Source organism: Dicentrarchus labrax, unplaced genomic scaffold (assembly GCF_905237075.1).
Source record: "Dicentrarchus labrax unplaced genomic scaffold, dlabrax2021, whole genome shotgun sequence".
NCBI lineage: Eukaryota > Metazoa > Chordata > Actinopteri > Moronidae > Dicentrarchus > Dicentrarchus labrax.
In genome coordinates this window covers 671,811-695,000 of record NW_026136853.1, presented here as the reverse complement: position 1 = coordinate 695,000, position 23,190 = coordinate 671,811, and the positions used below count along the sequence as shown (strand labels likewise).

The window sequence follows — 23,190 nt, the reverse complement described above, 5'->3', positions numbered from 1 at the left end:
GACAAAAATACGAGTGTGAGATGATCGTACCATTTGAACTCCAGAGAGATCCTTCTTCAGTCCAGTCAGTGTCTGATACAGAACCTGAACAACAACAACAACAACAACAACAATAATCAGTACAGTTACAGGTAACAGCTGATTTCTCCTGTTTCACTGCTCAACAACATCAACCACCATTAAAGACAGATTACAGCTGTCTCTACTGTGTCTCTACTGTGTTTACTGTCTCTACTGTCTCTCTGTGTCTCTACTGTGTTTACTGTCTCTATTGTGTTTACTGTCTCTACTGTCTCTCTGTGTCTCTACTGTGTTTACTGTCTCTATTGTGTTTACTGTCTCTACTGTCTCTGTGTCTCTACTGTGTCTCTACTGTGTCTCTACTGTGTTTACTGTCTCTACTGTCTCTCTGTGTCTCTACTGTGTTTACTGTCTCCATTGTGTTTACTGTCTCTACTGTCTCTCTGTGTCTCTACTGTGTTTACTGTCTCTATTGTGTTTACTGTCTCTACGTCTCTACTGTGTCTCTACTGTGTTTACTGTCTCTACTGTCTCTCTACTGTGTTTACTGTGTTTACTGTGTCTACTGTCTCTCTGTGTCTCCACTGTGTTTACTGTCTCTACTGTGTTTACTGTGTCTACTGTCTCTACTGTCTCTCTACTGTGTTTACTGTCTCTACTGTGTTTACTGTGTCTACTGTCTCTCTGTGTCTCTACTGTGTTTACTGTGTCTACTGTCTCTACTGTGTCTACTGTCTCTCTACTGTCTCTCTACTGTGTTTACTGTCTCTCTACTGTCTCTCTACTGTGTTTACTGTCTCTACTGTGTTTACTGTCTCTCTACTGTGTTTACTGTGTCTACTGTCTCTCTACTGTGTTTACTGTCTCTACTGTGTCTCTACTGTGTTTACTGTCTCTCTGTGTCTCTACTGTGTTTACTGTGTCTACTGTCTCTCTGTCTCTCCACTGTGTCTCTACTTTGTTTACTGTGTTTGCTGTCTCTCTACTGTGTCTACTGTCTCTCTACTGTGTCCACTGTCTCTCTACTGTGTGGCTGTGGCACAGAGGCAGAGCGGGTCGTCCCTTAATCGGAAGGTTGTTGGTTCCACATGCCACATGTCGAAGTATCCTTGAGCAAGATACTGAACCCGAATCCCAATGTTGAGCATCGGTGTATGAATGTGTTTTATTTGTGTGAGTTTCTGTTTGATGGACTTTGCCATCACTGAGTGAATGTGTGTGAAAGGTGCCATGTGTTTACTGTCTCTACTGTGTTTAGTGTCTCTTACATTGTCGTTATGTCCGCTGATGGCTGACTCCTCTTCCTTCAACTTCATCAGGTCGATGTCTCGCTCGTAGTGGCTGACCTCTGTCAGAGTACGAGGGATGTAGGCCTTCTTAAACACCTGGGGGGGCGCAATGACAGTTAAAGGAGGTCAAACGGGTGGGGGGGGGACTTACTTACTGTGAAAAGCTCAACAGGATGATGTCTCACCTCCTCATCTACTCGGTCCTGATCTGTTCGCTGCTCCGCCGTCCTCTCAGCTGCGATCACCATCGCCTGGACGACCAATCATGACAGTGTCACTCATTGTTTTACTCATTATGAATAAGGAATTAATCATTAAATTAATAAACAACAGGAGGCACTCAGACCTTCTCCAGGTACTGGTCCATGTTGTGGCAGGTGATTGACGGGTCGGTGATGAAGTCAAACAGCTCTCTGACCGTCATCACTGCCACACCGCGCTTCACAAAGAACTCTGGGTAAAAATCAGACAGACTTCATTCATACAGGAGAACATTTCATATCAGACAAATTATTCCTCGTATCACAGAGCTGATTGACAGATTAGTTATTGATTGGGGACATACAAGTCCTCTGCAGTGAGTCCTCCATTAAACACAGAACTCAACACGGACCTTAAAGCTGCAGGCAGTGCGAATGTGGTTTAAATCAAAGTACGACTGCCACACAAAGCAACCCTCATCCTGACAACTTCCATGGTTACATGGTGGTAGATCAAGATTTGACGCCACGTGACGGACACACCGTCCAATAAAAACTCACAAATTTCACAGTACAGTATCATCAAAGTCTGAAGGCTTTCTAAGGTGGATCCGAGCAACCTGGTAGGAGGAGCAAATCAAAGTTTAATGCCTGACACTTCCTGTTCCCAGTAGGTGTTGCTATGAGTATGACTGAATATTGACATGTAGGTGTGTTCAGGGCGGGACTCTAAAGTTTGGGGCAGATTGGATAATGTACATTTATATGGTATGTTGCGAGTCCTAAACTGGAACTGACCGTTGACATTGCTGCAGTCCTTCCTAAGGAACTCCAGAGCATGAGGATGGTCGTGCTCCACTGACTGGGACACGTCGATTATGTAAGCGTCTCCGTTGTGATATCTACACACAGGTTAGAAAAACACAGATTTTTATTTTGAAGGGATGTTTGTGGTGAGCGTGTCCTGTTGGTGGGCGTGGCCTCTCACAGCATGTTAAATTCGCTGAGGTCAGCGTGGACAAGTCGAGCCTCCTGGAACATCTTCCTCATGTGCTGGAGAACCTGCATGTAGAGCTCACGGGCCTTTGACTCCGACAACAACGCGTTCTTCAGCAGAGGGGCCGGCCTGAGCGATCAATACAGGAGAACGATCAATACCGGAGAACGATCAATACAGGAGAGCGATCAATACAAGACAGGACAGTCATAATTAATTTGGTACAGTCTGATCAATCACCCTGATTGGTTCTTACATGTTTTCTTTTCCGATGAAACTCATCAGCAGAACATGACTTCTGAGCAGAAGCGGTTCTGGACTTGGGATTCCTGCCGTCTGCAGCCTGAAACACACACAGTGTCAGTCGGCTCAGGTTCTCCTGGGTTCTACCAGTCAGTCTGCTCAGGTTCTCCAGGGTTCTACCAGTCAGTCGGCTCAGGTTCTCCTGGGATCTACCAGTCAGTCGGCTCAGGTTCTCCTGGGTTCTACCAGTCAGTCGGCTCAGGTTCTCCAGGGTTCTACCAGTCAGTCGGCTCAGGTTCTCCTGGGATCTACCAGTCAGTCGGCTCAGGTTCTCCTGGGTTCTACCAGTCAGTCGGCTCAGGTTCTCCAGGGTTCTACCAGTCAGTAGGCTCACGTTCTCCTGGGTTCTACCAGTCAGTCGGCTCAGGTTCTCCAGGGTTCTACTAGTCAGTCGGCTCACGTTCTCCTGGGTTCTACCAGTCAGTCTGCTCAGGTTCTCCAGGGTTCTAACTGTCAGTCGGCTCAGGTTGTATTGGGTTCTGACCTGATAAGGTTCCTCATCTCCTTCTCTGCCCAGGTTCTCACCATCTTCCGAGGGTTTCCTTTACAGTAACCATGACGGAACCTGCAGAACAAAAGAAGAAGCTCTCATAACAATAAGGACACTCTTCTTCTGTGGTACTGACCTGAACTCTTCTTCTGTGGTACTGACCTGAACTCTCCGCTGACGTATTTGTCGCGGTCTTTGAACAGCAGGATGGACGTCTTGTAGATCTTGATGGCTCTGCTGTCGCCGCCTGACGTGCTGGCGTGGTAAACATTGGCCTGAAGAACACGAGATTATTGTTACAGTGTATTGATCAGAGAACTGATCGGCATATTGATCTGTGATCTGACCTCCTTCCCCGTACTGATGCAGCCGTTGATCTCACTGATCGCACCTCGACTCAACATCTTGAAGAGAATCATTCTCGTCCGCGGATCTAAAACCTGCAGAAGAAGAACAATCAGCTGAGAGCCAAATGATTGATTTATTGATTGTCAGGTGATCAATAAACATCCTGAGAAATAAACAGGTGAGTGTCACTTCCTGTCAGCTCACCTGTTCGACGGTGGCTCGATCTGACTTGTCCTTCACTCTGTACCTGCAGAGAGCAGCCAATCACAATGTTAGTCACATCATCACATGACCTGTGAAGTAAGCAGCAGCAAGGTGATGTCACACGTACGTGTCAGCTTCCTTCTGTTTCTGCATCGTCGTGACTTTATTGATCACTGAGTCAGCATAATTCAGTTTATCTGAAATCACAACAATCGATTATTGATTTTCAGTAGAAACACCATAAATAACCGATTCACAAAGATAATCAAACTAATTGATTTCAAACTGCCCCTCCTGATCAAGTTCTACTCCTAATCAATAACATTTGAATGATGGTGTGTTACCCAGATTGATCTTGTGTTCGTACTTCCTCAGAGCTTTATCAGACGGAGTTGAAGGCAGATTCTTATTGGATGGATTCTGTCTGTTAGACTGACCAATAAAAACACAGATCAACAGTCAGCTCACTGATCGGTTATCAATAATCAATATGATCTGACTGATCAGACTGTGTCTAACCTGACAGTTGAGACTTGTCCTGTTGTATCTTTTAGTCAGATCTCCTCCAGCTGAACACCACGCCCACTCTTCATCATCCTCCTCCTCCTCCTCCTCCTCCTCCTCCTCGTCCCACTCTGATGAAGGCAGCACTGTGACATCACTCATCTGGCTCTGCACAGCCGACAGCTCTGATTGGTCGCTGCACACGAGACAGAAAGAGTCAGAAACATCGAACATGGCCGCCTAGTTGTCTTATAGAGGGTATGCACGTGACATCACGGTACCCGGAAGTCGCTGCGGTTACGCCCGCTGAGGGAAGTCGCTGCGGTTACGCCCTCTGAGAGAAGTCGCTGCGGTTACGCCCGCTGAGGGAAGTCGCTGCGGTTACGCCCGCTGAGAGAAGTCGCTGCGGTTACGCCCACTGAGGGAAGTCGCCGGTTACGCCCACTGAGAGAAGTCGCTGCGGTTACGCCCGCTGAGGAGTCGCGGTTAGCCCGCTGAGGAAGGCGCGCGGTTACGCCCGCTGAGAGAAGTCGCTGCGGTTACGCCCACTGAGGGAAGTCGCTGCGGTTACGCCCGCTGAGAGAAGTCGCTGCGGTTACGCCCGCTGAGGGAAGTCGCTGCGGTTACGCCCGCTGAGAGAAGTCGCTGCGGTTACGCCCGCTGAGGGAAGTCGCTGCGGTTACGCCCGCTGAGGGAAGTCGCTGCGGTTACGCCCGCTGAGGGAAGTCGCTGCGGTTACGCCCTCTGAGAGAAGTCGCTGCGGTTACGCCCGCTGAGAGAAGTCGCTGCGGTTACGCCCGCTGAGGGAAGTCGCTGCGGTTACGCCCTCTGAGAGAAGTCGCTGCGGTTACGCCCTCTGAGAGAAGTCGCTGCGGTTACGCCCGCTGAGAGAAGTCGCTGCGGTTACGCCCTCTGAGAGAAGTCGCTGCGGTTACGCCCTCTGAGAGAAGTCGCTGCGGTTACGCCCTCTGAGAGAAGTCGCTGCGGTTACGCCCGCTGAGGGAAGTCGCTGCGGTTACGCCCTCTGAGAGAAGTCGCTGCGGTTACGCCCTCTGAGAGAAGTCGCTGCGGTTACGCCGCTGAGGGAAGTCGCTGCGGTTACGCCGCTGAGGGAAGTCGCTGCGGTTACGCCCGCTGAGAGAAGTCGCTGCGGTTACGCCCTCTGAGAGAAGTCGCGCGGTTACGCCGCTGAGGGAAGTCGCTGCGGTTACGCCCTCTGAGAGAAGTCGCGCGGTTACGCCCGCTGAGAGAAGTCGCTGCGGTTACGCCCGCTGAGGGAAGTCGCTGCGGTTACGCCCGCTGAGGGAAGTCGCTGCGGTTACGCCCCTCTGAGAGAAGTCGCGCGGTTACGCCCGCTGAGAGAAGTCGCTGCGGTTACGCCCGCTGAGGGAAGTCGCTGCGGTTACGCCGCTGAGGGAAGTCGCTGCGGTTACGCCCTCTGAGAGAAGTCGCTGCGGTTACGCCCGCTGAGAGAAGTCGCTGCGGTTACGCCCGCTGAGAGAAGTCGCTGCGGTTACGCCCGCTGAGAGAAGTCGCTGCGGTTACGCCCGCTGAGAGAAGTCGCTGCGGTTACGCCCGCTGAGAGAAGTCGCTGCGGTTACGCCCGCTGAGAGAAGTCGCTGCGGTTACGCCCGCTGAGAGAAGTCGCTGCGGTTACGCCCGCTGAGAGAAGTCGCTGCGGTTACGCCCGCTGAGAGAAGTCGCTGCGGTTACGCCCGCTGAGAGAAGTCGCTGCGGTTACGCCCGCTGAGAGAAGTCGCTGCGGTTACGCCCGCTGAGGGAAGTCGCTGCGGTTACGCCCGCTGAGGGAAGTCGCTGCGGTTACGCCCGCTGAGAGCCGACAACGTTTCAAATATTCAATAATAGTCGATATTCAACATGAGGAAGAGCTGCTGTGCTATCGACTGCACTGACAGATCTTCAGAAAGTTTCTACAGACTACCAGAAGCAGCAGGAAAGAGACGGCGATGGGTCGCTGCGACCCGGAGAGACAGCTGGTATCCAGGCAACGAGACCTGGACCTGCGTTAAATGATGTCATATATTGCCACCGTTACTTCAGTAAAGCTCTTAACGTTAGTATCTTTCATTTAGCTATATTCATCACCCTGTGTTCATTCATAAGACCAGCTAACTTAAGGTAACTGAAGTACCCAAACGTCATACTTTAGTTAAAATAAAGAGTTAAAGTATTACTCTGGTAAAAGTGAAAGTCACCTAAATAAATAGTCCTTGGGTAAAAGTCTCAAAGTGTCTGATGTTGGCTGTGCTTAAATATCAAGTACAAGTAAATGATTAACTTCAATACACTGTAGGTTACTGTAAACTGACTGTCAGCTCTTTTTCTGCTGGGATGTTTAGTTTTGGATCTATTTATAGAGATCTATCAGAGAGATCAGAGATATATATAACGATCTATAGATCTCTGATCTATTTATAGAGATCTATCAGAGATCAGAGATATATATAGATCTATAGATCTCTGATCTATTTATAGAGATCTATCAGAGAGATCAGAGATATATATAGATCTATAGATCAGAAGATCAGAGATAGATCTATAGATCTATAGATCGTTATATAGATCTATATATGGTAGAGTCGGTATCAGGGTGTATGGATCAGTCATTGGCGGCAGACAGGGTGTAACGTCACATTATGTAAATATGTGTGTATGTTTCTTGCCCGCCAGGTGGTAACCATGGTAACCACGTGACTGCAAAGTATGAATTGTTTATTTATTCAGCAAATAAACAAACAACAAATCAATAACTCATTAACAACTGAACGTCTCCATGGCAACCATCCGGACTACTTTTACTGTACGTACTTCAGTTCTAGAAAGCTACTGTCACACACTGATAATCAATCGATTGATGATCCGATTGATTACAGTGGAAACTCACCGCTCCTCCTCTGCGTCATCAAACTGTCCCGGTACGGAACCGACCGCCGACATGACGTCAACGACCTCCGTTGACCAACGCTGAGACCCAGAACCGGATCGATACAGAACCGGTCCAAACTGACGCACACTGATCCGGATCGATACAGAACCGGTCCAAACTGACGCACACTGATCCGGATCGATACAGAACCGGTCCAAACTGACGCACACTGATCCGGATCGAAACAGCAGCTCCAAGCGCGGCAGCGTGTTCTCTGCACTTCCGGGTCTGAACACGTGACTACGGCAAGAGGACGGAGGCCTGAGGCGAAGTGAAGCTGAGTGCCGGAAACGCTTAGATGATCGATAATAAAGTTATATGCAGTTCATACGGAGCGGAAGTGGACACAACCACAGAAGAAGTAAACGTTTAAAATCAATTATGTGGTTTTTTTTCAGCCTTCAAAAATGAAGCCTTTACGTTGAAAATCCGTGACCGGAAGTGTGTGGCAGCGGTAGCTTCCTGCTCAGCGTGTTTAATAAAGTTTAAATAAAGTTTAATAAAGTTTAAATAAAGTTTAAGTGAAGATGTCTGCGGACCTGGATCAGACTCCTCGCTCTCTGCTGGTCTGGGATCGGTCCAGTTTCCTGGACGAGAAGAACCGGTTGAGTTCTCAGGTGGAGCAGCTGCACTTCAACTACAAGGTACTGCTAGCCTGTTAGCCTGTTAGCCTGTTAGCCTGTTAGCCTGTTAGCCTGTTAGCCTGTTAGCCTGCTAGCCTGTTAGCCTGTTAGCATGTTAGCCTCACCAACAGTAGCTAACAGCGCCACGTGAGGAGGTAGCAGCTAGCATGCTAACAGGCTAGCACCTAGCATGCTAACAGAATAAAACTAACTGGAGTTTCACAATAAAAGTCTGAATTAGCTGAACTAGTCTTTCCATCTTTGTGGATAAACACAATCAGATATTCCTTTATTCCAGACACAGCAGCACAGAATGAGTGCTACAGGGTCACAATACATAATAATAGTAATAATAATAATAATAATAATAATAATAATAATAGTAATAATAGTAATAATAATAATAATAGTAATAATAATAATAATAGTAATAATAATAATAATAATAATAATAATAGAATAATAATAATAATAATAATAATAGTAATAATAAATAATAATAATAATAATAGTAATAGTAATAATAATAGTAATAATAGTAATAATAATAATAATAATAATAGTAATAATAATAATAATAATAATAATAGTAATAATAATAATAATAATAATAATAATAATAATAATAATAATAGTAATAATAATAATAATAGTAATAATAATAATAATAATAATAATAAAATAGTAATAATAATAATAATAATAATAGTAATAGTAATAATAATAGTAATAATAATAGTAATAGTAATAATAATAATAGTAATAATAGTAGTAATAATAATAATAATAGTAATAATAATAATAGAATAATAATAATAATAAATAATAATAATAATAATATTATGTTTAACAATTAGGGGCTGAATGATTTGGGAAAATAATCTAATTGCATTTTTTCCCCCCAATATTAAAATTGCGATTTTTGTTAATGCAATTTTATTTTTTATTTTAGCCTCTTTTTTCCCCCAACAAATCATAACGAATGATTTAGATATGACCAACACAATATTAGATACATTTAGTGTACAATGTTCTTCCTATAGGCGGGGCCTATTTGTTAGAATTCAATTAAAAGATGTATGACTGAAATAAATGACACTTTTATTAAAGTGCTCATTACAGAAACATCTGTGGCTTCACCACTGTGCATTTAAGTAATTTAAACAAAGGCATGCACTTTGTAAACACTGTCTCAGGAAAAAAATCATTTAAAATAATTTGTATCTTACTGCTCCCAAGTCAGTAACACTTCGGACAACTGAAACAGAATCTGCCTCTACTACTTTGAAAATGTTTTGTAAAATCAAAGTAAATAAAGCTATAAATATAAAAATGGAGAAATGCACTTTTCAATTAGACAATAAAAAAACAATTATTATTATATAGATCAACCTCACTTATCTCAAGTACACAACAGTAACACACCACACAGGCTACAGTTCACTATGAGTATGGCACTGCCAGCCATAATGATCCAACGGGAGGGTGTACTGTACCGTTTATCAGCGTATTTATCAATGCCATGAACCCAGGCTTGGTCACCGTGCTGGCAGGCATCATATCTTTGGCTATGAACTCGGTTATTGCCCGAGTGATTTCCCCGTGCCGTTTTGAATTCCGTTCATATGGAGGGACACTTTCAAACATTTGGGTCAGTGATCCCTGTCTTGAGGTATTTGGCTTGTCTGGCACTCTGGTGCTCTGGTGCTCGGCATTTTGGCCATACAACTGTCATACATTGATTTGTGGTATTTTTTTAAGTGCTGGAACAAGTTTGTAGTGTTACCCTGTGAAGTAGCAACGGGAGCACGGCACGCTCTGCACAACACCTGACGCTGCGCAGCATCTTCTCTTTTGAAACCAAAAGAGTTCCACACCACCGACGTGCTGTTCCTCTTCGAGACTAAAGTCTGAGCTGTGTCCGTTTCTGACTGTTCCGTTGAGCCAGAGGCCATTGCGCAACAGGTTAAAGGGCAACAGGAAAAGTTGATGCAGCCGAGTTCTCCACTCTTTCGCTCGCGTCACGTGACCACCTTGTAATTGCACAAGTTGTGGTTATAAAATTGCGTTTTATCATATCGCGATATTATCGCAAATTCAATTAATCGTTCAGCCCTAATAACAACTGTGTCTCTGCGTTTATTGCAAGAAGTTATGGATAGCAGGTTAAAGTTCACAGTATTGTAGCAGCATTAATACAGATAGAAAAGAATCAGACATACTTTATTTATTATGGTTGTAAGAGTAGAAGTAATAATAACATTAAATATGTGCATTATTTTACAATATATAGAGAATATAAGAGTGTAAGAATATGTACCATATACTACAGTGTGTAACAAAATATAGAAAATAAGACTATAATAGAAACTATACAAGAGCAACTGAAGTGGACACAGTGTGGATTAATACATGTTGGAGTTATATAAGAGGTCAGTCTTAATATAAAATATAATGAATAAAACAAAACTATAATATAGTACAGGTTGTAAGCTGTAATAATGTATTAATATAACAGCAGAAAACCGCCATATATCCCAATATAAATCTAATATTTTCAGTCACCTCCGGCGCTGCAGAGAGTGGCAGCTCGACACAACAGCTCTTTATTTACACCTCTTAATCTTTCCTTTCTTTTTCTTCCCTTCTTACTAGCACTGTATTTGTTGTTGTCGATAGGACCAACAGTGTTGGTAGATGAGTTTTTATCTATAAACAATGTGCAGGAATGTGGACACCGCGGTCTCACCCAGTGTGTCACAGACTACATCAGGTTCTGTGAGGACAGCGTTATCCCCACCAAGAGGATTCGCTGTTTCCCCAACAACAACCATCGATCAACAGAGACACCAAAGCCCTGTTGAACAGAAAGAAGAGGGTGTTCATGGCAGGAGATGAAGATGCCAAGAAAGACATTCAGAGGGAGTTGAGGAGAGAGTTGAGGAGGGAGCGGAGGAGGGAACTGAGGAGGGAGCGGAGGAAGGAGGGAACTGAGGAGGGAGTGGAGGAAGGAGGGAACTGAGGAGGGAGGGAACTGAGGAGGGAGCGGAGGAAGGAGGGAACTGAGGAAGGAGGGAACTGAGGAGGGGGAGTGGAGGAGGGAACTGAGGAGGGAGCGGAGGAGGGAGGGAACTGAGGAGGGAGTGGAGGAGGGAACTGAGGAGGGAGTGGAGGAGGGAACTGAGGAGGGAGCGGAGGAAGGAGGGAACTGAGGAGGGAGCGGAGGAGGGAGGGAACTGAGGAGGGAGCGGAGGAGGGAACTGAGGAGGGAACTGAGGAGGGAACTGAGGAGGGAGCGGAGGAAGGAGGGAACTGAGGAGGGGAGGGGAACGGAGGAGGGAGCGGAGGAGGGAGGGAGCGGAGGAGGGAACGGAGGAGGGAGCGGAGGAAGGAGGGAACTGAGGAGGGAGCGGAGGAGGGAACTGAGGAGGGAGCGGAGGAAGGAGGGAACTGAGGAGGGAGCGGAGGAAGGAGGGAACTGAGGAGGGGAGCGGAGGAGGGAGCGGAGGAAGGAGGGAACTGAGGAGGGAGGGAGGAGGGAGGGAGGGAGCGGAGGAGGGAGGGAACTGAGGAGGGAGTGGAGGAGGGAACTGAGGAGTGAGTGGAGGAGGGAGAACTGAGGAGTGAGTGGAGGAGGGAACTGAGGAGGGAGCGGAGGAAGGAGGGAACTGAGGAGGGAGCGGAGGAGGGAGCGGAGGAGGGAGGGAACTGAGGAGGGAGCGGAGGAGGGAACTGAGGAGGGAACTGAGGAGGGAGCGGAGGAGGGAGGGAACTGAGGAGGGAGTGGAGGAGGGAGCGAACTGAGGAGGGAGCGGAGGAAGGAGCGGAGGAGGGAGCGGAGGTGGGTGCTCAGGTTCCTCCTCCACTCTCACATTGGCTGGTGTTAATATTTTGTTAATATTCTTGTTTTGTGATTCTTATTGTTCTCGTACACTCTGTACTCTTTGCTCTACATTCCCCTCTGCTGCTGTGTCTGACAGGGATCAATAAAGGTACATCTTATCTTTATAATATAGTAGAACACATAAATAACAATATAATCCAAATGTTTATTACTATTTTCACTCCAACAGAGCTAAGATAATTGTTTGATTGATCAGGGTTAGTGCGTATTAATAAACAATAATAAACATTTCTGTAAATGAGTATTAATCAGTAGTTCCTGGACAGATTTATTGAAATGATAATAAAATAACAGACAGATTTCATTATTATTAAAACATTATTTCTGCTGGTGACAGCTGAATACAGGTGAGATAATGACAATTCAACCATTACTTATTATTGGGTCTCTCACCTGAGGAATGTGTTTCAGTTTAATAATGAACTGAGTTGTTTTACCTGTGCAGGTGTCTGTGCTGCTGCCCGAATGTAGCTCCGCCCCCGATCACCTGGACGCTGTATTAAACAGTTTCAGCAGTTTCTATCTGATCAGGAAGCTGCCGATATATGAACTGCTGGATAAACATTTCCTGGAGACCGCCGTGTACCAGGGTAACACCTGACAAACCTGATGCACACACAACTGTTACACCTGTACACATACATTGTACACACACACCTTGTACATCTGTACACACACACAACTGTTACACTTGTACACACACCTTGTACACCTGTAGAGAAGATGAGATTAGATGTTCCCCCATATGAAAAATTGAATACACACCTGTGGACACACCTGTGGACACACCTGTGGCAGACAGTGATCAGTGTTTGCTGTGTGTGTGTTTCAGGTAGCGTGTATGGAATGTCGTACAGGACCAGGATAGATGAAGATACCTGTGTCGCTCTGATGCCAAACGGTAAAAACACATCTACACTGATGATGATGTCATCAGTGTACAGGTGTTTCATCCAGGTAGTCAACTAATCATATCTGTCTGTGCGTCTGTCTGCAGGCCACCTGTCTCTCTCTCTGGATAAAGACTCCTTTGAGTTGTTGGGAGTTGAAGGAAAACCATCCAGATACAACCACAGAACAAACTGCAGATATGGTCTCAACATCACAGTGACGTAACTGTGATGTCACTGTGATGTCACAGTTGATATGAAATCATTGTTGTACCTGGTTCAGGTGTACCAGGCAGATTGATGATCTTTAACCTTATTATTAACGTCTATATAAATACTAAAGTTCTCTTACTGTGTGTTTCTCTTCCAGTAGTAACCGTGGATCTGACTGACAGCAGCATGGCTCCTGGTGGGCGGGGCTACCAGAGACTCCTCACGGGTCTGAGGTCACGACTTCAACTGAAGACCGACTTCCTGCTGTCACATCATCCAGGTGAGTTACATCATCATCATCCAGGTGGTGCCGATTGTAGATGAAACCACGCCCACTCCTGTAATCCTGCAGAGCGAATGTTTCCCGCTACGGGTCCGGAGGAGGAGTGAGCACAGCGGCGTAGATTTGTTTACATCATCAGAAGTCACACAGAAACAGCTAATGCTAAGCTAATACTGTGTAGTGGAAACTAACCCCTGCTGTCTGTGCTGTACTTGAATTTCCCTCGGGATGAATAAAGTATCTACCTATCTATCTGTAGGGGGCGGTGACGCTCTGCAGGCACTCCTGTCTCGTTACAATTGGTCGGAGCACAGACCGGAGGTCTGCAGTCGCACCCTGACGGACCTGCCCTGCCCTGCCCTGCTGACCTCAGACCTCCTGACCTCTGACCCTCACAGCTTCCTGGAATGGATTGGAGCTGTGGACGCCGGCGTCAGCTGGTGAGAAGACTGACGCCATGAACTGTGAGCTCTGTCATGTGACCCCCTGTTGACTCTTCTTCTGTGATTTCAGTGAGAACTCATCCAGCAGCTTCCTGTCCTCGCTAGTCTGTCCTGAGCCAAAGACCACGTTGAGTCAAGCTCTGATCGTCTCCATCTGTGGACTGCTGCTCCCCCAGGACCTCCACCGGCTGATCCACCAGACCAGGTTGGTCCACCAGACCAGGGTTAGGATACACAGTAGTAGCAGATGCAGCAGTATATATCTGTAGTACTGTTACAGTCCAGAGCTGACAGTAATAAAGTGACTCTAATGTAAAATTCTCACCTGTCCTGCAGGGGTTACCTGGAGCAGCCTCGGCTGGAGTCCTGGGCGTCCCTGACAGTTCATGGTTTTGCTGACAGTCCGGTGTCGTGGGGGTGCAGTGAACACGGAGTTCTGAGAGGAGGAGAGAACTTCTACAGTCTGCTGATGTTCCACGACCACACCTACCACCTTCACCTGGCTGCAGGAGCAAATGACACATGTCCACCATGATGTCATCCGCTGAGGTCTGGTTTTAATCTGGATCAGGTTTTGTTGTAGAAACCGTTGCTATCTGTATACCTGCTGCCTCGCGGTGGCCCTAAGGTTGTTTAATAAACTGATCTCATTTTCATCCCTGATCAGAAACTGACAAATGTTTAATTTGTTCATTAAAGTTATTTGTGTTGTCATTAACCATTTCCATCATTTAATTCCTAAAATAAAAACATTATCTTTTATGAAAATGTAAATATTGTTTGTTTTCTGTACGGCGTGGGGAACCAGTGAGCGTCTGTGTTACGGCGTGGGGAACCAGTGAGCGTCTGCGTTACGGCGTGGGGAACCAGTGAGCGTCTGCGTTACGGCGTGGGGAACCAGTGAGCGTCTGCATTACGGCGTGGGGAACCAGTGAGCGTCTGCGTTGCGGCGTGGGGAACCAGTGAGCGTCTGCGTTACGGCGTGGGGAACCAGTGAGCGTCTGTGTTACGGCGTGGGGAACCAGTGAGCGTCTGCGTTACGGCGTGGGGAACCAGTGAGCGTCTGCGTTACGGCGTGGGGAACCAGTGAGCGTCTGCGTTACGGCGTGGGGAACCAGAGCGTCTGCTACGGCGTGGGAACCAGTGAGATGGTTACGGCGTGGGGAACCAGTGAGCGTCTGCGTTACGGCGTGGGAACGGCGTGGGGAACCAGTGAGCGTCTGCATTACGGCGTGGGGAACCAGTGAGCGTCTGCGTTACGGCGTGGGGAACCAGTGAGCGTCTGCGTTACGGCGTGGGGAACCAGAGAGGTCTGCTTTACGGCGTGGGGACCAGGAGAGTATGCTTACGGCGTGGGGAACCAGTGAGCGTCTGCGTACGGCGTGGGAACGGCGTGGGGAACCAGTGAGCGTCTGCGACGGGTTGGGAACGGCGTGGGGAACCAGTGAGCGTCTGCATTACGGCGTGGGAACCAGTGAGCGTCTGCGTTGCGGCGTGGGGAACCAGTGAGCGTCTGCGTTGCGGCGTGGGGAACCAGTGAGCGTCTGCGTTACGGCGTGGGGAAGATCTGATTGGCTGTATGGGAAGATCTGATTGGCTGTATGGGAAGATCTGATTGGCTGTATGGGAATAAGGTCTCAATGTACAGATGATATTTAAATGGATGCAGAACATAGATTCCTCACACTGAGCAGATGTTGATATGATATTTAATATCTGTTGTTCTTAAAGGTTCAGTGTTTATATGAAATAAACAGAATAAGAGTCTTATAACAGTCTGCAAACCTGAACCTGCTCAGATCCTGATGCTGTTCAGACCCCCACCTCAGTCGTCAATATTTACCCAGAATTCATCACGGTCACACTGCGGCATGATCATACAAATTAATTAGATTGCATTGTCCTGTCAGCGCCCCCTGTAGGCTGCAGAGTTCACCATATCCTTATCTGTTATTAGACTCTGAGCATCAAGCAAGGTAAAGTTTGTCCTGAGGGTGGCGCTGGAGGACAGACTGCGGAGCTGCAGGTGTGGACTCGTATCTGTGAACGATTATCTCCTCTGATTAGAAAAAACATGAACCCCCAGAGGAAACATCATGGTCAGTGTTAGTTCATTTCCTGTTTGTATTCAGCTGTCACTTCCTGTTTATTCCTCCATGTAGAAATTAGGGATTCAAATCAGGGAATTCTGGGAGAAAGTCATTGAAAGAAGAGTCCAACATCTCATCAGATACTGTTAGCCTAGCTTAGCACAGGTGATTTTCTTTATCAAAACACTGGACAGAAGTCCCTTTGGAAATCTGCTGTTTTAAGCATACAGCACGTTATAAACATACAGTCTGATTTAATGAGCTGTTTAAACACACAGAAGGTCTGTTCAGGTTCGCTTCACACTGACACAGGTTTACGGCCCTCAGTTTAGTCTGGCAGGAACAACAGTGATGATGACGTTATCATCCAAAGGAAGCGTGTAAAGCTGAATAACTGAGGACCCAGAGTGGAACCCTGTGGAACCCCACAGTTGAGATTACAGTAAACCGGAGAACAAAAGAGTTCACAGTGTCCGACTGTTCTTAGATCAATGTATAACTTAAATTTTAACATGTTCAGTGCTTCCTGTCCAGCTCAGAATCTGCTGAGTCACTGCTGCCTGCTTAGAGCTGCTGAGTCAGGGGACCACGTTCTGCTCCTGGTTCAGGTCCTTGTCCATGTCCAGGTTCTAGCAGAGTTCGGTTCTCCTCTGCAGGTACTGCAGGATGGAGTCGGTCCCCTGCGATGAGCCCCACACTCTCTTCAGAGCTTCACACTCGCGCTCATTAGCTTGCTCCAGAGCACTGCGGCTGGTGTTCCTCATCAGGGCTTTAGACTCACGCAGAACCTGCAGGACAGGAAGTGGAACCGTCACCACCGTGGACGGCGAAGAAGAAATCAGATGAGAAGAAATGGACATTTAAAATATATAAACACAGCTGTTCCTAAATATATATCCAACCCTCTGTAGTGTTTGCTTCAGTTACTGAAGGTCTGTTTTCTGCTGACACTTTATTTACGTTGTCTCTACATTAATGTCACATTCATTACTCTTATCGGCTTTTTATTTGCGGGACTTTTGTTGTACTTGCAGTGGCGTGTTAAGTGTGGTTGTGTCGGCTCTCTACCGCTCTCTCCTCCGAGCAGAGGAAGCCCTTCCCACTGCGAAACTCTGTGGGCGGGGCTTCCTGCGCTCACACTTACAGAGCTCAGAGTGGAGGAAAGAGACAGCAGAGAGCTCACGATGGCAGCAGATACATCAATCATTGAGATCAGAGCATCGCTAACATAAACTGTAGATACGTGTTTGTGACTGACCAGCGAGTTGACGGTCACCAGCTCTTTGATTCGAAGCATCACTTCCTGTGTGAAGGTCCCCGGCCAGAGAACCTGAGACACCAGACCTTTAGAACACGCCTCCTGAGCCGTCAACTTCCTGCCGCTCAACAGCAGCTCGTTAGCCTGGAACAGAACAGAACGTTATAATTGATCCTGGAACAGAACAGAACGTTATAATTGATCCTGGAACAGAACAGAACGTTATAATTGATCCTGGAACAGAACAGAACGTTATAATTGATCCTGGAACAGAACAGAACGTTATAATTGATCCTGGAACAGAACAGAACAGAAACGTTATAATTGATCCTGGAACAAAACAGAACGTTATAATTGATCCTGGAACAAAACAGAACGTTATAATTGATCCTGGAACAGAACAGAACGTTATAATTGATCCTGGAACAGAACAGAACGTTATAATTGATCCTGGAACAGAACAGAACGTTATAATTGATCCGGCACACTGACCGAGGCCAGGCCCATGATGCGTGGGAAGGTGAAGGATGAGCAGGCGTCCGGTGTCTGGCCGTAGGACGTGTACGGCGTCTGGAACCAGGCCTTCTCATTGGCCCACACCACATCGCAGAGCGGTAGAATGGCGGCACCGAGGCCGAGCGCCGGCCCGTTCACCGCTGCCACGATCGGCTTCCTGAACTGGATGAAGGTGTTGACGAAGGTCCTGGGAGAGAGGAGGCAGAGGTCAGAGGTCAGCACTTACAGACTGGTTGCCACGGCGACCTGGCTCCTCCAGGGTTACCTGATGGTTTCGGCCATCTTGATGCTCTCCTTCTTCCTGTCGTCCGTCAGGCGTCTGATGAAATACAGGAAGTCGAGGCCGCAGCAGAAGACACTGCCAACGGCACCAAGTAACACCAGCTTACTGTCGTCTGATGCTGCCGTCGCCATGGCGCTCTGGATCTCCTTCATCACCTAATGAGGAGGAGGGACAACATCAGTAACCATGACAACAGTCTTAGATGCGGCATGGCCTCACCTCTGTGTTCAGGGCTATTTGGGGGTGTGGCCTCACCTCTGGGTTGAGCGTGTTGTTCTCAGAGCTCTTGGTCGACAGCAGGATGTGAGTGAAGCCGTCTTGTTTCTTTACCACAATGTCGCGATAGCGGTATGCGCTCTCCGTCTGTCGAACGCTGAACCTCAGACGTTTGTCGAAAGCCGAACGTTCCTCCAGACGGCGTTTCCCGCTCGCACTGGTCGCCCCGGCAACAACACTCTGCACACCTGACATCCCGTTGGCAGCAACAGCCTCCATCAGTGGCGAGTTACCTGGAGGAGTCAGAACACAGGATGGGACATCATCAGCCAGGTGCCCTATTGGACAATCAAATGCTGCAGATTACACCTGGTGACCTTACCTGTGCCACTCAGGGAGCGCATGGCGGCAGGTGTGACGGGTACTCGGGGCGGGGGCAGGAGGGGGTTTTGGTTGCGGGGTCTGGTCCCCATGCGGGCCCTCTCCTCTCCGGGTCCCAGCTGGACTCCTGCAGGTTTCTCCAGCAGGGCGACCTCAGGTGGGACCAGGTGAGCCTCCTGAGCCCCGGCCTCCAGACCCTGAGCCGCCTCACTGGGAGACTCCTCAGAGTCCGGCCGACTGTTCATAGGACTCTTAGGAACCAGGATCTTGATGCCGGTCTTGGACAGGTCCACACTGCGGCGGGCTGAGCCGGCTGGAGACACCGCCATCAGGCCACTGCCGAACCTGCCGGCCTGCGGGTGCTGCTGGCAGCTGACCGAGGCCAGGTGGGTCAGTATGGCGGGGGGTGGGTGAGCCAGACCAAGAACAAGTTTCGCCTGGTCTCCAGTTAAACCTCCGCTGATGTCACTGCGAGCAGTGGTGGTGGGCGACGGCCTGCAGGACAGTCTGTGGGCGGGGCCGCAGTGGTGGCTGGGCGAGCTGCGGCGGGTGGAGCGCAGCAACGTGCTGTCTCTCTGCCGCTCAGCGTACTGACGGTTGAAGTCGTGGACGTAGACCATACAGGTGGACAGGTGACTCTCTGGCTCCCAGGTGTCCCCCTCTGAACCGTAACCTCTCCACCTGACCAGGTACTCCACCTTCCCCTTCTTATTCTTCCTCTTATCCACAATCCTCTCCACCTGCAGGACAAACAACCATCATCATCATTTTATTCAGGTAACGCTGCGTTTCACCAACCACCTGTCAGTGGCCTCATATCCCCTTTGTGCCTGCGTCAGCGTTGTGGTTGTCTGCCAGAAGCTGTCATACACTGACTGTTGATCCAGTCTGAAGCCACATTGTTACCATCCACTGTTTAGATCTTGGTGCTTTTTAACTCTAGATTTGAACCGGATGAAGGATTTTAGTCATCGGACGTCTGGATCTTAAGTTATCAGAGAAACAAGCTGAGCTAACGTTAGCATTAGCTCGGCTCGCAGCCCCTCCGGGACGTCCTTTGTCTGTCCAACAGCGTGGGAGAAGCAGTGATTTTTAAGGTGGAACTGCTTTATTCAGTGTGTTTAGTGTTTTTAATTAGGGGTGGTTCCATACGATACTCAGGATCACGATCCGTCCGATATTGGTCAAAAATAGCCCGTCCGATCCGATACCTAAGCCCAAAAAAACTTCACTTTCACTTTCCGCCACATGCCGTAAGACACTGCCTAAGGCAGTCTGCTGTTGCGCGACATGCCATAAACAGAGATGCAGCCGCTGCAGCATGTGTAAACAGAACGTCGTGAGTGACAGCCTAGTGATTTTATCATGTCAGCTGTGTCTCAAGGGGTGGCAGCAGGACTGGACATTACAACACCACAAACTTGATAAAGCATTTGCAAAAGCATCACGGAAAGGAGTATGAAGACTTTTTGCAGTCAACAAGTGCGAAGAAGAAAAGTGAGCCGCAACAGCAGTCATTGCAGGAAACAATACTGAAGCGTGAGAAACTCTCCCCAGAGAGCAACAAAGCAAAGGTGATAACGGAGATGGTCATCGAATTTATTTTGTTAGATGACCAGCCACTTTTCGAGGTCGAAAATGTGGGTTTTCGACGTTTGGTTGAACATTTAGAGTCTTGTTATCAGTTGCCAAATCGGCATTTCATTTCTGATACGGCTGTCCCACTTAAATACAAAGAAGTGCGCGAGTTCATTTTCGAAATGTTTGGAAAACACTGACCCGGTTAGTTTAACAGCTGACATCTGGAGCTCAAACGTGTGTCCGATGTCCCTACTAAGCCTGACAGCACAGTGGGTAGACTCGAGTTTTACGCTGCAAAAAGCAGTGCTGCAGGCTAAGCAGTTCCATGGTTCACACACAGGAGAGTCAATCACCACAGCGATTGATGGGATGCTTGATGCATGGAAAATTAAGAGCAAAGTCCATGTAATTTTAAGAGACAATGCCAGTAATGTGATAAAAGCAATGGACCGTCTTGGAGTTGCCAGTTTAGGATGCTTCGCGCATACACTACAACTTATTGTGAATGAGGGACTGCTGTTGCAGCGTGGTGTGATACGGTTGCTGTCTGCAGAAAAACTGTGGGTCACTTCAAACACTCGCCGCTTGCGTATTCACGCTTAGAGGACATTCAGGTGGAGCTGAATATGCCACCCAGTCGTCTGCAGCAAGATGTACGAACGAGGTGGACAGTTCATATTACATGATCCAGAGCCTCACTGCACAGAAAAGGGCCCTGTGTGCATACACGGCGGAGTACGACCTGCCAGCCACACTGACCGCAAGCCAGTGGGCCCAACTGGAAAAGATTGTTGCAGCTCTTGCTCCTTTTGAGGAGTTCCCAAGGGAGGTGAGCGCTTCATCAGCATCTGCATCTGACGTCATCCCTATCGTGAGTTTCCTTAAACGCATTCTCAGTCGAGAAAATGAGGCTGATGACGGAATCAAGACCATGAACAGGACCCTCCTTGAGACTGTAAACTGACGTTTCAGAGACCTGGAATCCAAGCCAGTGTACTCAGTTGCCACACTACTGGATCCACGGTACAACGTAACCCTAACCCTAACCCGTGTGTGTGTGTGTGTGTGTGTGTGCTCTCTCTCTCTTTGTGTGTGTGTGTGTGTCTCCCTCTCTCTGTGTGTGTGTGTGTGTGTGTGTGTGTGTGTGTGTGTGTGTGTGTGTGTGTGTGTGTGTGTTTGTTTTACTCTTGTAAATCTAAAACAGAAATACATATTTCAGACTGGATTCATCACTTGATGTTGAGGGTAGAAAAACTTTCAATGTTGTATGTTAATTTTTGTCGTTACAGGTACTTCACAAATGCAGAAACCTCAACACAGGGAAAGGATGCATTATTGGCAGAGGTCATGAAGATGGAGGAAGTGATGAGGAAGACCAGGGAAACAGCCTCTGAGCCAGCAGAGGGGACTTCTTCCACCTCAGAGCCAACAAAGAAGACCTCATGGGTAGAGGCTACAAGCAAGAGCAAACTTGGAAGCATTTTTGATGAAATCCTGGAGGAAAGTGCACCTGGTCCGGAGTCAACCACCACAAATGTACGTGTTGAAGTGCAGACCTACTTCAGCGAGCCAACTATTCCGCGTTCGGACAATCCACTGCTGTATTGGAAGATCAACCAACCTAGACTGCCCTCCTTGGCAGTAACGGCAACTAAATATCTCTGTGCACCTTCAACAAGAGTGGAGAGCGAGAGGCTCTTCAGCACAGCCTCCATTAGTATTGATGAAAGAAGGAGCAGCAGACTGACAGCTGAAAAGGCTGAAATGTTAATATTTCTGAAGAAGAATCTGCCCTTCATGTTGAAGTGCCAAATGAATGTCAGAAAGGAATGTAAAAGTGTTTGTGACAGTTATTTAAAGTTCGCAGTTATTTAAAGCAGCTATATGTCTTCAATGAAACACTGGAATTGAGTTCATTCTATATCTAGATTGATATCAACCCCAGAGGTTACATGTGAAAGAAGAAACATTCAAGTTTGTAGTTTGCACTGATCTGAAGTTTAAATAAAGAGCTTATGGGCCATTTTATTTCTTCTGTTAGGGGAGCAGAATATTTGTTGCACAGTTTGAACATGGTGTTTTTTTAGATGTCCACATTAAGCAAAGTACATCTATACAAGTTATATGTATTATTCACAGCTTAACGGAGGAGAAAAGAAGGTATCGGGATGATATCGGTATCGAGCCATCCCTAGTTTTAACCAGGGGTCTGTTTGTTCTGGAGAGGAGGAGATCTGTGGGTCACTGCAATGACACCAATGGTGGTGAAGACAACAACTCCCATGATCCCACACTGCTTCACCACATCATCACACTTCCTCTACTGTTAATGTTTTAGTGGCAGAATGAAAAGATTTCATTTGATAAAGAATATTTTGTAGAAAGTTTTTCAGTTTCGTGTTCAACCTCACTTTTGTAAAATAAATAAAAAATAAATAACTCTAAACAAAAACTCATCTGATGACTAACTGTGAGTTTTTATTGATCAGTTCACTGAATTGTTTGGGAACTAATAAAGTCAATAACACAGTGTTATCAATACACGAGCAGCAGATCAATAATCCTGATTAAACATTTATCTCCCTGCAGTGAGCTAGCAGTGAGCTAGCAGTGAGCTAGCAGCAGGAGCTAACAGGCTGCAGACTCTCACTGACTCTCCCGCCCTTCAGGCCGATCAATAACCCGGTTGGAGATCAATAAACTAGTTTGAGGAACTTTCTGTATTTCGGCTCCTCAGCTCAGAAAGTTCAGAAAGTTAACTCTGCCGTTAGCTACCGTTAGCATGTTAGCATTAGCTCGCGTCACCTCGTAGAACTCTTCCGTAGCCATGGAGACAGTGCGCGCGCAGCAGCAGCTTCCAGAAGCTCTTCAGAGGAGCAGAGAGAAGATGGCGGTCCGCTCCGCTCCGCCGTCTGCCGCTCCTCAACGGGACGCTCTCACTTTATCTCCGGTCACTAGCTGCTAGCTGTTAGCACCGCAGCTGCTGCGTCACATCCGGGCTGACTGCCTCACCTACAAAATAAAAGACCCCGGGCTGTCCTCATGCTACCCACTGACAATGAGCCGACTCATTATTGGAAAGTTAACATTCAGTTGGACCCGAACAAAGAAAGCCTGTTAAATACCTGAAAACGGACTAAGAATTCAATTAAAATCTCATGAATGAATGAATTAACAGCAAAGTAAAAGCCCTGAACTCCTGAAAC

At 47.4% G+C, this 23,190-nt stretch overlaps 3 protein-coding genes and 1 long non-coding RNA gene across 7 annotated transcripts in view; 2 read left to right on the top strand and 2 right to left on the bottom strand.

The window, feature by feature from the left end:
* Positions 1-7,543, bottom strand: part of riok1 (RIO kinase 1 (yeast)) — an 8,093-nt gene extending 550 nt beyond the window's left edge. Inside the window, exons 1-15 of the mRNA XM_051394376.1 lie at positions 7,262-7,543; positions 4,372-4,552; positions 4,197-4,284; positions 3,980-4,049; positions 3,853-3,895; positions 3,648-3,740; positions 3,463-3,575; positions 3,295-3,375; positions 2,764-2,850; positions 2,499-2,636; positions 2,309-2,412; positions 1,657-1,763; positions 1,496-1,561; positions 1,290-1,406; positions 31-84 (exon numbers count right to left, since the gene is read on the bottom strand). Coding sequence (XP_051250336.1) covers positions 31-84; positions 1,290-1,406; positions 1,496-1,561; positions 1,657-1,763; positions 2,309-2,412; positions 2,499-2,636; positions 2,764-2,850; positions 3,295-3,375; positions 3,463-3,575; positions 3,648-3,740; positions 3,853-3,895; positions 3,980-4,049; positions 4,197-4,284; positions 4,372-4,552; positions 7,262-7,314 — 1,395 coding nt within the window. The 5' untranslated portion in view covers positions 7,315-7,543. The remainder of the gene's footprint in view (positions 1-30; positions 85-1,289; positions 1,407-1,495; positions 1,562-1,656; positions 1,764-2,308; positions 2,413-2,498; positions 2,637-2,763; positions 2,851-3,294; positions 3,376-3,462; positions 3,576-3,647; positions 3,741-3,852; positions 3,896-3,979; positions 4,050-4,196; positions 4,285-4,371; positions 4,553-7,261) is intronic.
* Positions 2,871-3,150, top strand: LOC127360129 (uncharacterized). 2 transcript variants are annotated; one of them, XR_007883287.1, is made up of 3 exons: positions 2,871-2,946; positions 2,980-3,045; positions 3,079-3,150. It is a non-coding gene; the product is annotated as an uncharacterized LOC127360129 (long non-coding RNA). The 2 variants fall into 2 exon arrangements; XR_007883288.1 differs by having other exon boundaries at positions 2,980-3,012; positions 3,046-3,128.
* A 232-nt stretch (positions 7,544-7,775) lies between the features above and the next one.
* rpp40 (ribonuclease P/MRP 40 subunit) lies at positions 7,776-22,445 on the top strand. Of its 2 annotated transcripts, XM_051394386.1 has the most exons (9): positions 7,776-7,947; positions 12,276-12,420; positions 12,663-12,731; positions 12,828-12,923; positions 13,091-13,213; positions 13,476-13,656; positions 13,730-13,864; positions 13,996-14,208; positions 21,274-22,445. In XM_051394386.1, exons 1-8 carry the CDS (start codon positions 7,831-7,833, stop codon positions 14,192-14,194), a joined length of 1,065 nt encoding a protein of 354 aa, XP_051250346.1. In that variant the 5' UTR covers positions 7,776-7,830; the 3' UTR covers positions 14,195-14,208; positions 21,274-22,445. The 2 variants fall into 2 exon arrangements, with proteins under 2 accessions (XP_051250346.1, XP_051250345.1); XM_051394385.1 differs by lacking the exon at positions 21,274-22,445 and having other exon boundaries at positions 7,777-7,947; positions 13,996-14,433.
* cdyl (chromodomain protein, Y-like) lies at positions 15,352-22,998 on the bottom strand. 2 transcript variants are annotated; one of them, XM_051394371.1, is made up of 7 exons: positions 22,760-22,998; positions 18,405-19,143; positions 18,062-18,315; positions 17,789-17,961; positions 17,500-17,710; positions 17,008-17,151; positions 15,352-16,537 (listed from the first exon to the last, which is right to left on the bottom strand). In XM_051394371.1, exons 1-7 carry the CDS (start codon positions 22,811-22,813, stop codon positions 16,379-16,381), a joined length of 1,734 nt encoding a protein of 577 aa, XP_051250331.1. In that variant the 5' UTR covers positions 22,814-22,998; the 3' UTR covers positions 15,352-16,378. The 2 variants fall into 2 exon arrangements, with proteins under 2 accessions (XP_051250331.1, XP_051250334.1); XM_051394374.1 differs by having other exon boundaries at positions 22,790-22,997.
* Between the last annotated feature and the right edge of the window lie 192 nt (positions 22,999-23,190).